Below are 13,117 nucleotides of genomic sequence, written 5' to 3' on the forward strand. Positions count from 1 at the left end.
CCTCTCTCACTGTTTTCTTTAGTCCTCCACGTACTGCTCAGTTTACCAGGTCTATTTGGAATGTGATTATGGGTGGAGATTAGGTGTTTAGTCCCACTTTAATAAAATACATCAAAATAGAAACAAGAAACAATGCCAAATAGTAAAGATTAAAAGAAAAGCAACTGTATTACCCAAATATTAAAATCAAAATATTATACATATAATATATACAATACAAAAAGGTAAAAGACAAAATTAGTCAAAATGTAAAGAGAAAAAATTATTAATTAATTAAATGAAGGTTATAAAATGTATGAATTGATAATGTGATACTGTAATGTGTTTGTTGTCATTTTAATAAAGAGATAACAGTTCATTTGGACTGACCCGTAAAAAGAAGGGGAATTTTCTGCCATAGAATCCCACTCGGAAAAACTCAGGCTCCAGACGCTGCTGCTCCATGATGTTGTCGTAATAAGCTGCCTCCATTTTCTACAGCCAGAATACACAAAATACAAATGTTAGCTTGCCAGTTGAGATTGCATGTTAAAGGTGCTCTGTGTAACTTTTCACCATCTAATTGCTGCTATGGAAGTGCTTTACCTAAAATGTTCCACAGTAAGGAATTAAACATATCCATCACATTTATTAAAGTAGCAATAGTATTTCCATGGAGGCAAGTATTTTGACACATTTAATTATACAACAAACTCTTCATCTCATCATCATCATCTCAAATACTTCTTCAAAATCATGGTATGTTCAGTGACTGGCCATTAACCCAATGTTTAGAGTTCAGTCTTTGATACCAAAAGCACAAGTTGGTATTGTAGAAAAGGCTATATACATACACAAGCATTTACTATTTTAAAATGCACATGTATGTTCTTTACCCGTATCCAGCTGAGGCTCTGGTAGTCGTAGAGAGATTCATACTGGAAGGCCAATTCTCTGCACAGAGGGATGCCAAACTCCCAGCACTGAAACATAAAACAATAAAAATTGCTAATTGGGACTGGCTTTGAGCAGAAAGAAAGGAAGAAAGAAAGAAGTCTTGTCTTGTCTTTAAAATAGACACAATTCTCTTTCACTCAGCTTTCAAGAGGCTAGTGGTAGTTGCCCATTTTGGATTTGACCAAGTGACATGTCAGAGTGATTGTAGTGCATAAAATATGCTCCCGGGACAGAAGACAAGAATCAAATTGTATTCTACAGGTGTTTTTTTATGGTGTGGGAATAACTAAGTTAGGCCAGTGCTGCCGTTTTCACTGGTTCTGTCCACTGTTTTTATGGACAGAATTTCGAGGCATTGTCAGGGGCTGGAGGGGGTCTGGTTTGGGGGCCACAGGATCATGCATGAGGTGGTTTACAGCAGATTGTGAAGTGGTTGTGAAACCAAAGGAACATTTCCATGGAAACATGAAGGCGGAGGCCCTCCTCCAGCCCAAATAAGTCAGTTTTGTGGAGATGCAAGCCCACTCATAGTAAGGACAAATGCTTTCCTATGTTTTTAAGTGCTTTTATCATAGTATATTATTTGGCAAAAAGGACACATATTATGGTGTTACGTTCTAACACATGAGATGCCAAAGCAAAGCTACTCAAGAGGCCCACAAGATGTATCAAACAGTGCACGATATGTGCAGGCTGTGTGCATAACTATTTTAAACAGTCCTGGAAGTGTCTGTCTGCCTGTATGGAGGTTCACTACCCAGTGGCCCAGTGTACCTTTCCCTTGTTGAAGTAGTGGATGACCTTGCGGCAGAGCCCTTCTTTGCGGTGCCACTCGCTCTGGGCGGGGTAGTGCAAGAACTCTCTGAGGGGCCGCTCATCCCAGTGAAGAAGCTCCCAGTACAGGAGCAGGGTGAATGCAGCCTCTGTCAACAGAACACAGGCATGTGTTTAGACAATATGAATCTACAACTTATTGTCAAGGAGAAGTCATGCAAGTCAATGGAAAGTCTATGATGAGCTCCCACTAAAATATTCCAACAAATTCCAAGTTTAAAGAGGGAGTATTACACGTCTACAGGGTATTAACTGCCAACACATTATAAGTTTAGATCATGTTACCTTTGATTGTTTTAAAATTGTTATATTTGCCGAAAATAACATTAACGGGTTTGTGAAGTTGTAGTGTATGTTTTGTATCATGCTTTTGTTTATGTGGCCATGTGGGAGCATGTGTGACATAGGCTTGTAGGCTGAGCATTGGACGGAATCATATCATTAATAATAAGGAGGGTTTGAATAGGGCCAAGGAGAGAACACTAAATCACTTAAACATGCGTGGGTGACATATAAAACCATGTCAGGCATGTTTTTGGTTAGGGAACAACATTATAACATGGTAGAAAAGTCCTCTTGTGTTATCTCTCTGCCAATATTTCATAGGCAGAATAAGAGTTGTTTTGTAACATTAACTACATAATAACTACATTTTAATTACCGTATTTTCCGCACTATAAGGCGCACCTAAAAGCCTTTAATTTTCTCAAAAACCCACAGTGCGCCTTATAATCCGATGTGCCTTATATATGGATCAATATTGGTCAATTATGACACCCGTAGTCAGGAGGCGTCGCTGAAATAACAGCGGTAATAACCCTTTAAGGACTGAGCACACTATGGGCCAGTATAGCTCACCTAGACCTAGACTTTTATTCTTTTTTAGCCATAAAAATCATGTTAAACGAAGTATCAGCATTTGCTGCATTTTTTCCACACAACTACTTCTATTTTACACATCCATCCGTATTTTTTCTTTTACGCGTCGAATAAATGACTGGGAAAATCCCCGCAGCCCCGTGCTCTCATTCATCACCTTCAGGACAACAGAGGCAGATTACCGTAATGACGGTAAAATATTTAAATAGCCCCGTGTCTCCGCTTTAAGACGCCGTTTGAATTTACATGAGAGCACGACCGGGCGCGGAGTTACGCTGCTGGAAAGTCCGCAACCCGCTGTATCTGCGATGATAGGATCCGACGCTATAGGGATAACGGGGAGACGGGGAGACGGTGCCGGGCGACATACGGCACAATCTACCAATGGATCGCGGATGCCTGGGCTGATATATCAGTCTCAACTGTGGTCCGAGCTTCACGAAGGCAGGAATTGTCACTGAACTGTTAAGACAACAGCAGCGACACGGATAATGGCGATTTGGACGAGACGGAATCGGGCACTTTGAATGAGCTCGACCAACTGTTCAACTCAGACACTGAAGAGGAAGAACTCGACTGATTCGTGAATGAGGAATGAACTGAAAAAGTGAGGCTTTACGTGTTTCTTTCACGTGTTTACAACTAAACAAGGCTGGGAGATATTGTGAATATGGACATTAACGTTTGAACAACGTTGAGTTATTGTTATTACGTTGCACTATTTCGAGAGTTACTATATTGTGATGCATTAACTTGTTTTGTGAGTTTGACTGACTTATCTGACTGTTTTGTTGACATTCCCTTCAGCGCAGCTCCATCTCGTGGATGTGTAACACAACCCCAGCTACTACACTAGTTTATATTCTATGCGCCTTATAATGCGGTGTGCCCTATATATGAAATTTGTTTTAAAATAGGCCATTCATTGAAGGTGCGCCTTATAGTGCAGAAAATACGGTAGACTCATTTATTTCATTACATACATACAGTGGAAACAAAAATACACATGACCCTATATGTTAATTACTTGAACAAACTTACCCAATTTTAGTGATTGAATTGATATGGAATTTAATTAAGATATTTTAAACGTTGTTAAATTCTGATTCATTTTATAAAGGATCAGAAAATGTTGATTTAGTATTTTGTCATCTGTGTGAGCAAAAACTGTTTTGTATTAGTTAAACTCCCCCTTCCCCCTCTTCTCTTCTTGATATAAAAGACAACAGCTCCTATTGTATCTTCTATTTTTGCATCTCAGACTGTAAACTATGCTCCCTTGGCCAAGTAAATTAAACAGTTACAATTTTCAGACAATGTCCTTATGTTATTTTATTTTTTTTATCAGTTTTGTCCACATTGAGTGCCCTGTACCTGTGTAGTTCTCCGCCTGCAGGTGCATGTCACACAGCTTATGGATGTAGCGGATATACATCTCCTCTTTGTTGATCTCAGATTTGTAGAAATTCTAAAAGAGAGAAGCAAGAAAGATTGAAACCCATAAACAAAATATCATTTTAGCAATGCCAAAGAAAGGAACAGTGTCTTAGGACTGGAGGTTCAATCCCCACTACTTTGGGCAAAACACCTTGTATAGATATACCAGTGGAAATAAGTGGTAAACAATATGTATGAATTGTTTGCTTGTAAACAAAGGCTATTCTCATAATCTGTTATCCTCATAGCTATTCTTCAGTTAACTAATTGTACTTTATTTTGTCCAGCAGGTGTCAGCGTGCCTCCGTTCTTACCAGCAGATTCACAGTGCAACCAATCTTCTTGTTCTCTGTCTCATCTCCCTTCATGCAGTCCCTGAAGAAGTAAATATGAAGAAAAACACATTTTATACTCCAGAATTGTTTCCAGCATTTTTATTTTATTTTGATAAATGGCTGGCTTAATGGCTTCCTCTAATGGCACACAGGATTCAGTCTTGTTTTAGTCCAGTATGACACCATTTAGTCCTGGCTACGACTTAGTTTGGTCGAGGTTTAGTAAAGTTTCAGTCATGGGGTTACTTCAAATATTTTAGAAATACATACATAAATAATTATTTTACATTTTTTTCAGTGTAATATTAATCTTAAACGGTTTAATAATAGACACAGGTTCATTGACTTACTGTTTAAAACTTTTCAACAATAAAAGCTTGTGTTTTTAGAGTTGAAAAATGTATACACAATATTTTAAACTCAACATATATAACCAGGAGTCTCAATGTGTTGAATAATCGCAACAAAGCACAGATCAAAGGGCGGAAATAGGGGGTAGGTGAAAATTGACATTTTAAGTAAGCTGATGGCGAGGAGGTAGCCATTACAACAACAGGTTTGCTCTGTACTTTTCCTTCAGGATTGGAATATCAGTATTAGTACCAGTGCATCTATAGTACATAAATATTAAATAGTACACGTCCTTTTACCTGTAATCTAGCAGTCTCTCCATTAACCTCGTCACAGAAGTCACAAATGAGATTCCTGTTTCTCTCCAAGTCTCCTGTTCGATCTTCTCCAACAAACTTCAAAATATACAACAATGACATCAGTAATTTAAAAATTACAGAAATTCAAATCTATTTAAAGGCCATTGCTAAAGCCATCTGAAGCAGTATTAGTATTTGTATTAGTGGGTAGTGTGTGAGGGAAGCGTACCTCGGATATGGCCCAAAGAGCTGGGTTCTAGTCCCGCAGCACAAAGCAAACCACAGCAGATTAGAGCAGGAAGACAACAGTCAATTTGTTACACAGAGATAGAAAGAAGAAAGAAGTGTGTTTTAGTGTTTAAGTCAAGAGGATACAGACCAAACCTGGCCTTGGTCCTTGGTTACAAGAAATAAAGACAAAGTAGTTCTGATCTGAGGTAAGTTTTCAGAGCCATTTTAGACATAGGCAGGTGCAAAGGGCCCACACACCACTAGGGGGCGCCAAGGCTGAACTATAAGTTTGAACTGAGGAGAAGTGCATCTGCTATGTATAGTCCTATTTTTACATTTATCAAAAAGTTACTTAAAATGTGTTCATAATGAATTAATTATGAAATCTGCTTTTAACTAAATGACAAATATTCCTCTACAGTTGTTGTATCCTGGGCACTGTTGTCAAAAAGTGCAGAGCCACACTTCCTGCACCATTCATTCTCTGTGAGGATTTAGCAGAGTCTTGCTAAAATAAATCAATATTTAAATGTCTGACAGGGGACAGCAAGTTACGGATGGATGATCACAGACGGCATGTTAAAACCTTTACAACGATTTAAGCACTTAGCCGGAAGAAACTTGTGTGTTTATAAAAGTAGGTGTTTGTGTCTCACAGCTAATGCTAACCTAATCTAAATATCAAAATAGAACTCAAAACAACCTGATGAAAATACATTTAATGACACATTAGCACGACTCAACTACTTTCCAATACGCAATGAATGGAGCAGGAAGTGCAGCTCCGCACTTTTTGAAAGAAAAGGAACTATCCAGGAGGCTCCGTCAATCACTTTTTTTTTTTTTTTTTTTTCTTTTTATGTATTTTATATAACATAAATGGCAGATTAACATTTAGGCCAAAATTAGGCAAAAATAGTTCCATCAGAATCACAATTTGTCTTTTAAGATAAGGTACATTTCTCATAGATTTATCATAGATTTATTTACTATAATACATTTCTGAACTAAAAATAAAAACATCTTTGGTTAGTTTTATTGCACCAAATTGGGTCAAATGCAGAGGACACATTTCTCTATGGGGACAATTAAGTGCACCTTACTATAAACATTAGAAATTCTATATTCTTGAATAGCAAAGCCAATCTCAGAGCAAAGTATAGTCTTGACAGCCACAATTTGAATAAGTAGAGTTCTGTCATACTAATATCCCATTGCCATAGTACAGAGAGAGGTTAAAGTAATGTGTATGTGTGTATTTACAGCAGACTGAAGAGCTCCCTGTAGTTCTCATCTCCTTTGCCCTCAGACACCAGGCTGTCCAGTTTGTCGATAAGCTCCGCCTCCACCTGTGCACAGCAGAAGACAGCAGATTTATGTCATCACCTTTAATATATATTGTATTTTGTATGCAGTTTAACCATATCCTCCATCTTACTGTGTGTTATATATTAGTAGCAATAAAACAGCAACTGCTATACTTATCTTAAATGGCTTAACCTTGACTGAATTTAAAAATCTTAAGAAAGTACCTAGATGGAGATAGGAGGAAGGTGAAGACATTTTTTGAGCACTCAAACATGCGCAGATCACTGAAATTAAAACTGTGAGGTAATGATGAGGGAGTGGTAAAGGAGAACCAAAAAACGAAGCTGATTTCTGTCCACACGACGACTTTTGCACATGGTAAACGGTAATCTTTTTTTTCCATGTTTAAGGATCTCAAAGCATTTTACATCAGGGAACCACTCACCCATTCACACAAACATTCATTTACCAGTATAAACAGACACTGGGGGCAAGGTGTTAACAACAGCATCTGTGGGAGCAGGAATCGCACCGCCAACCTGTGGGTCAGTGGGTCTAACTGCTCAACCAAGGAACCAAGGGATTCGAACCACCGACCTTCAGATCAGTGGTCAACCCCCCTACCAACTGAGCGACTGTTGTCACATGAGCCGGGGACAGCAGTCATATCTGTGTACAGACTTTTAAATAGATGTGGATAATGTGTGTGACAGCGTCTGATCTGTACATTAAATACTATGTTGTAAGTTTGTATGACTGTTTTTTTGAGTGTATGAGTGAGAGAATATGTGGAAGCCATTGTTGCATCTTTTGTCAGGTTTTATAAAATTATGCGTGGGTTATGAGGCTGGCCTTGGTTGGTTATAATTTCTTTTTGCATTATGTTAATTCTTTAATATTGATTGTCCCTTTAATAAACACATACAAATACAAAATACAATTAAAATCCATCAATATTTTTCCGCTTATCCGGGCCAGGTCACGGGGCAGCAGCCCAAGCAGGGACTCCCAGACACTACACCCCAGACACTTCCTCCAGCTCCTCCAGTGGATCCCAAGGCCAGCCTAGAGACATAGGCTCTCAAGCGTGTCCTGGGTGTCCCAAGAACATACACATACATACAAATATACTGTCTCCTTTAAACTATGACACTTTAGCATGCTACGTCCTTTCAGCCCCTGAGTTGTCACCTGTTTGAAGTTCCCGTTCTTGCGCTGTTCCCAGTCCATCATGTCGTGGAAGATGGGAATCATGATGTTCCTCACCTCTACCTGAGGAACCAGAGTCACCCCCAGGAACGGTCCAATCATACCAGGTATGAAGTGGATTTTGTTTTCACCTAAAATCAGATCCAAAATCAATAACCTAAACAGTTTTTTTTTTTTAAATCAGACATACCCAGGTTCTGCCACATGTTGAATAGGTCGTAGGTCATCATCACTCTCATGTCTCCATATCTGTAGATGAAAGATTGAATTAAATTAGATGAACATACTATTAAAATGAAATAAAAATTCACTTGGGGAATTAAACATAATTTGTGATATGGTCAGAGTGGTTCTTAAAATATATGAACCTTAAAGAGAGTATTTTACTTCTATGGGAGTATTAACAGCAAACATTCAGCATGTTGCCTTTTATTGTTTTGAAAATGCTATAGTTGTCAAAAACAACATGTTAACATCTTTAGTACATTTCACTCTGAGTCTTTCCTCCCTTTGCTTTCCACACTAAGTCACTCCCCCTTCAGAGCACTATCACAACACAATCAGCGTGTATCCCACCAATGAAACTACTGCACATCACATTAGGTTTGTCAAGTTATTGGAGAATTTAATGGAGAATACCAATTTAAAAAAGTAAATGAGCATCCCCATGGTTAAAAGTCATGTGGAGGGTTCAGAAAATAGAGCACTGAGCTATACTGTCACTACTGCATTATAAATACACCTTCAACTCCTCAACAAATTTACTATGCATGACATTTAGAAAGTGATGTGGCTGTTATGGCGCTAAATATTACAGAAATAGCAAAAAGATGAGAGATAAAAATCATACTTGTCTAATATTTTCTTCTTCTTGGTAGGGCTGAGGTTCTCCAGTTGAAGGCTGGGTTGGTTGATGTAGAGCACAGCCAGACTGAAATAGGAGTTCCACACCTGCACAGAAACAAAAACAACATCTGATTTAAATTAACTTGCTTGGTAAAATGTTTTAATAATATTTGTTTAATTGCTGAATGAGAATTGTAGACATTTCATTTGAATAGTACTTTTTGTTTCTTATTTTTTTGAACATCATCTAGTTGTGTTGTGTTTTGTTTCTCAATCATATTATCCAATCAGAAAGTAGAGCGAGCACTTTACTTTGCATTGCTAGATCCTACAGCTAAAACTATCTTGCAATAAACACAAAAAGGTCTCTATGATTTGGGACGATACTGATCATTTTTTATAAATAGTCCTGCAGGTTACAGCTGTTACCTTTAAATCGACTGCCTATTAAATGGCAGTTCAAACTTAAACTGATTATTTGAATACACATAGGGAAAGTGATTTTGGAGGTTTGTGTATTTTACCAATAGAATTACTAGTTTGTAATATTGTAGCTTACATAAAACTACAGTAGATATGGAGGTGAATTAGTTTCAGAAAGCCAAATTCATATGCGTACACACAATTAATACATTTTAAAATGGATGATAAAGTTTTCAGGACTTTTTTTAAATTTGTATTTTTGTTTTGTTTTTAATTAGAAAATCCAAAATTAGTTTTAAAACAGAACACCAGATAGTAAATATGTAGTGTCACACTGACTGTACAAATAGAGCCCAGGCGGTGCTCAAGCACCCTGATAAACATATATTTTTAGGTTTAATATTTCCCCCATGAAGACAGCAGATGTGTAAAATGTGTTTTAAACACTCAACAATAAGCTTCTATCTCAAGTCTTCACAGCCACGCTCCTCCCCCTCTCCTGCCTCATGTGCATCTGTCTGTCGCAGCTTCCAGACTCCACTTGTGCCTTAACTGCACATAACGCCAAATCAAAGAAAGTAGAACAGTTTACTTTAGTCCATAACAGTGTTTTACACCACCTAAGCTTTTAGCCAGTTTATACTTAACACAGCCCACTGCGAGGCTGCAGCTGACAGACTCAGTGCGATGGAGCAGGGGCAGAGGCAGGGAGGAAACAGAGGAGCTCCACAGAAAACCACTGACATAGGAGTCAGACACAAGTGATGAGCATTTCTAAAATGGGAGTTAATGACAAGCAAGAAGTTGTTATAGTCTAATAAGCAATTGACTGTTTTGAATCTTGTAGCAAAGTAACTACAACCAATCAGCCTATATCTCATTAGTCTGTATCTGTACCAGATTACAGGAAATTACTTTTATTTTATCAAAAATCTCCTCACATGATCCTTTTTTTGCTCTGTCTGTTATTTTTGTAATATTCTTTTTGGTCCCTCAGCTCATGCACCTATATACACAAATCTTTGCTACTAAAACTTCAGCAGCCGCACACCCAAAAGTAATCTGTAAGGAAGCTAAATCATATTTGCTTACTTAAAAAAAAACATGGGCACATTCATTTTAAGAGATATGGAAAAGTGCCCGTTTTTCTTGGTTGAGCACCTGCTCTTCAAAATGTCTGTGCACATCCCTGCTGATCGTGTACCTTAAAATCAAACTCAGCATCTGTAAAGTTCTTGTGAAGAGCTGGAGAGAGATATTGCGTTGTTGTCAAGATGATGCTGGGGAAATAAGACAGAACAATGTCAGATGTTTTTGTAAAATGTAAACAAATTGAAATTCAATTAATACATCTTTCTAAGCCTGTCAAGCACACAAGTGAGGTGTCTATATTAGCTAAGATGCTACGTTGTGTGTCTTACTGGCTGGTGAGGAGCCTCATAACGTTCCAGTCCCGAGGGAAAATACTCAGCTTCATCAGATTTCTGAACACACACAGAATCTTCAGCAGAAACTCCTGCACAAAGAGAGAAGAGAGAGTCAACTCAGCAGGGTATAGTGTTGAAATGTCAGCTTCATAATATTATATATGAATTATTAAGACCAACATATATATTTTGAAGTTACTTTTTCTACAGTTTGGACATACATAGTTCAAAAACATTACCTAATACAAGCCCAAATAAAATGTACAGTATCTATTGTTTTGTCCTTAAAGATCTCATATTATGCAGTACTTTTCAAAGCACTTGGGGACTTAGTTTTTACATTTCTTGTTTAACTTAGAATATATGTGTATAGAAATACCTTAAGGCCTTAGCTGTCATTAAAGAGGAACTAAACACTTGATACTAAACTGTGTATATTGTGTTTTAATAGCATTATTTACTGTTCCTAGTTCTTTTTTGGCCACTTTAGTGCAAATTAGTTCAAGTTGCAGCTTTCTGGTCAAAGTGACTTCAATGGCCTCTGCGATGTATGGTAGTTGGTGACATCACAAGAGAGACTTCCCTGATTACAGCCAGGTGTTACAAATACCTGGCTGCAGGGACGAAGTTTGAAATGTGGATGCCCAATAGTCCACTGTTTCTTATACCTCTAGACCCCGCCCCTCCTCCTCTCTCACACTTTTTCTGTACTCCTCCAGGTACTGCCCAGTTTTACAGCTCTATTTTAATGTGGCTGTGGGCAGAGTTTAGGTGTTTAGTCTCACTTTAATTTGTACCTATGAGGCAGAAAAGGGTGCTAGACAAGCTTTTCTTTTAACCTTGTATTGATTTGTAAGTACAATGCTTCAACTTAATTCAAACTGCTATATTTAAAAATTAAAATATTGCAGAAAAATTAGTACTTATACATAATTAAGTAAAAATCATACCTTAAGCTCGTCTTTGCTCTGGAAGTTCTCCATCATGTGTTGGAAGTGGATGTCCGTCATCTGTCGAAGGAGGGACAGGAGGCAGGACACGTACTCTCCCTGCCAATAAGAAGACAGGATCACACACAACAGCCAGTCAGAGGCAGAGATAGCTGGTTAAAAACAACAACACCACCAATAACAACAACAGGAAAACACAACAGAATAATAAAAACAGCACAACTAAACTAAATTAGGTAACAAACAAATGAATAAATGAATCAAACAAATGGATGAGCTGAATAGCATAACAGATAAAAACAGATTTAAAACATAAATTCCAACATAAAAAGACAAAGGCCCTGTTTCACAAAGGAAGTTCAATTAATTCTGGATTTAAGAGGTAACTCAAGGTTAATCTCCCCTGAGACACACAACTGTTTTTTATTTTCTGTTTCACTGAACAGGTTTGAAGCAGAGTTAGAAAACTCAGAGATAGTAAACCTTGAGGTTACTATCCACTGATCCCTCTTTTCTGGGATCAATGGATCCCAGAAAAGAGGATTCACCATGGCAACTGTAAAACAGAGGAGGCTTCCATCTTCGAGGGACAGGAAGTCATGTGACGAAATGACAAAAGCAAGTTTTCACAAATATTAGGCTGCGTTCACCCGTATTCTGATACTTGTTTGACCTCAGTTTATCCTGATGTAAACTAGATTTGGTCTTGGTCTGGTTCTGGTTCAGTTTAGTAGCATCAACAGTTTTGATGTAGTGTGTTTGCAACTGTGAACGCAGCCTCATTTACAACAAACAAGAAGGAGAATGAGCAGAAGAATAGAATGGGGATAGACAGGCAGTAGATCATAATATTTATTATATTAATATAATAATAATTTATTATTATTTTGGTCATTGGTCAATTTAACCAATCAATGGGTTTAAAATTATGAAAAAACTTGGATAATTGGCATAGCAATTAACAATCTAACAACTATAAATAAATATACATAAATGATTATTGTCCTCAAAATCTAGCCTATAACAGAAAACTGAAACCCATGATACGGTAAGCACTGCCCAGACTTGAGATAGCACACAGACAGAACAGGGGGGAGGTATTAAAAGTAGTAGTGGAGTGTTAGTTACTAACAGTGATCTCCGCGGTGCACTGCGGACAGCGTTGACCCCTTACCGCCTCCTGCGATTGGCTCTTGCTCATGATTGACAGCAGCGTTTGCAGGAGGACGTCCAATAAGGACTCCACCATCATCTCCACCTCCTCCTGCACGGAGGTCTCCTACAGTAACACCAAAATTAATAACAATGCTTCAACAAACTCCAGTTACAAGTCTTGCAGGACTCTTTCTGTGCACTACAAGCTGAGAATACGTGTAAGTATTTTGTTTCATATTTCGATATACAGGTTTTCTCGTGGTGTCCTGACAGACTATATACTTCACCCATCTTGAATAATTTGAATGTGGTGAGAGTGCGTGTTGATGGTCAGATGGGCCAAAGGCCCAGATTGAGGCCTTCCTTCCGTCAGTCTGCCCCAGGGCAGCTTTGACTACAGAAGCACCTTATTGCCATGAATAATACTTGCAGTGTAAGGCTTTGAGAGACTTTGACAAGCCTATAAAGAGCATAACAAACATTTGTACTCATGTCTC

The 13,117-nt window shown here is 38.0% G+C and overlaps 1 protein-coding gene across 1 annotated transcript in view; it reads right to left on the bottom strand.

Moving 5' to 3' along the window:
• LOC117370825 (dedicator of cytokinesis protein 3-like) overlaps window positions 1-13,117 on the bottom strand; it is a 184,802-nt gene that overhangs the window by 12,890 nt on the left and 158,795 nt on the right. Inside the window, exons 26-40 of the mRNA XM_055221625.1 lie at window positions 12,598-12,744; window positions 11,466-11,564; window positions 10,510-10,604; window positions 10,293-10,368; window positions 8,670-8,770; window positions 8,010-8,068; window positions 7,802-7,950; window positions 6,566-6,651; window positions 5,301-5,327; window positions 5,072-5,167; window positions 4,401-4,461; window positions 4,024-4,117; window positions 1,711-1,859; window positions 876-962; window positions 370-474 (exon numbers count right to left, since the gene is read on the bottom strand). Of these exons, the coding sequence (XP_055077600.1) occupies window positions 370-474; window positions 876-962; window positions 1,711-1,859; window positions 4,024-4,117; window positions 4,401-4,461; window positions 5,072-5,167; window positions 5,301-5,327; window positions 6,566-6,651; window positions 7,802-7,950; window positions 8,010-8,068; window positions 8,670-8,770; window positions 10,293-10,368; window positions 10,510-10,604; window positions 11,466-11,564; window positions 12,598-12,744 (1,431 nt within the window). The remainder of the gene's footprint in view (window positions 1-369; window positions 475-875; window positions 963-1,710; window positions 1,860-4,023; window positions 4,118-4,400; window positions 4,462-5,071; window positions 5,168-5,300; window positions 5,328-6,565; window positions 6,652-7,801; window positions 7,951-8,009; window positions 8,069-8,669; window positions 8,771-10,292; window positions 10,369-10,509; window positions 10,605-11,465; window positions 11,565-12,597; window positions 12,745-13,117) is intronic.

The sequence above is a fragment of the Periophthalmus magnuspinnatus genome, chromosome 5 (genome assembly GCF_009829125.3).
Source record: "Periophthalmus magnuspinnatus isolate fPerMag1 chromosome 5, fPerMag1.2.pri, whole genome shotgun sequence".
Taxonomy (NCBI): domain Eukaryota; kingdom Metazoa; phylum Chordata; class Actinopteri; order Gobiiformes; family Gobiidae; genus Periophthalmus; species Periophthalmus magnuspinnatus.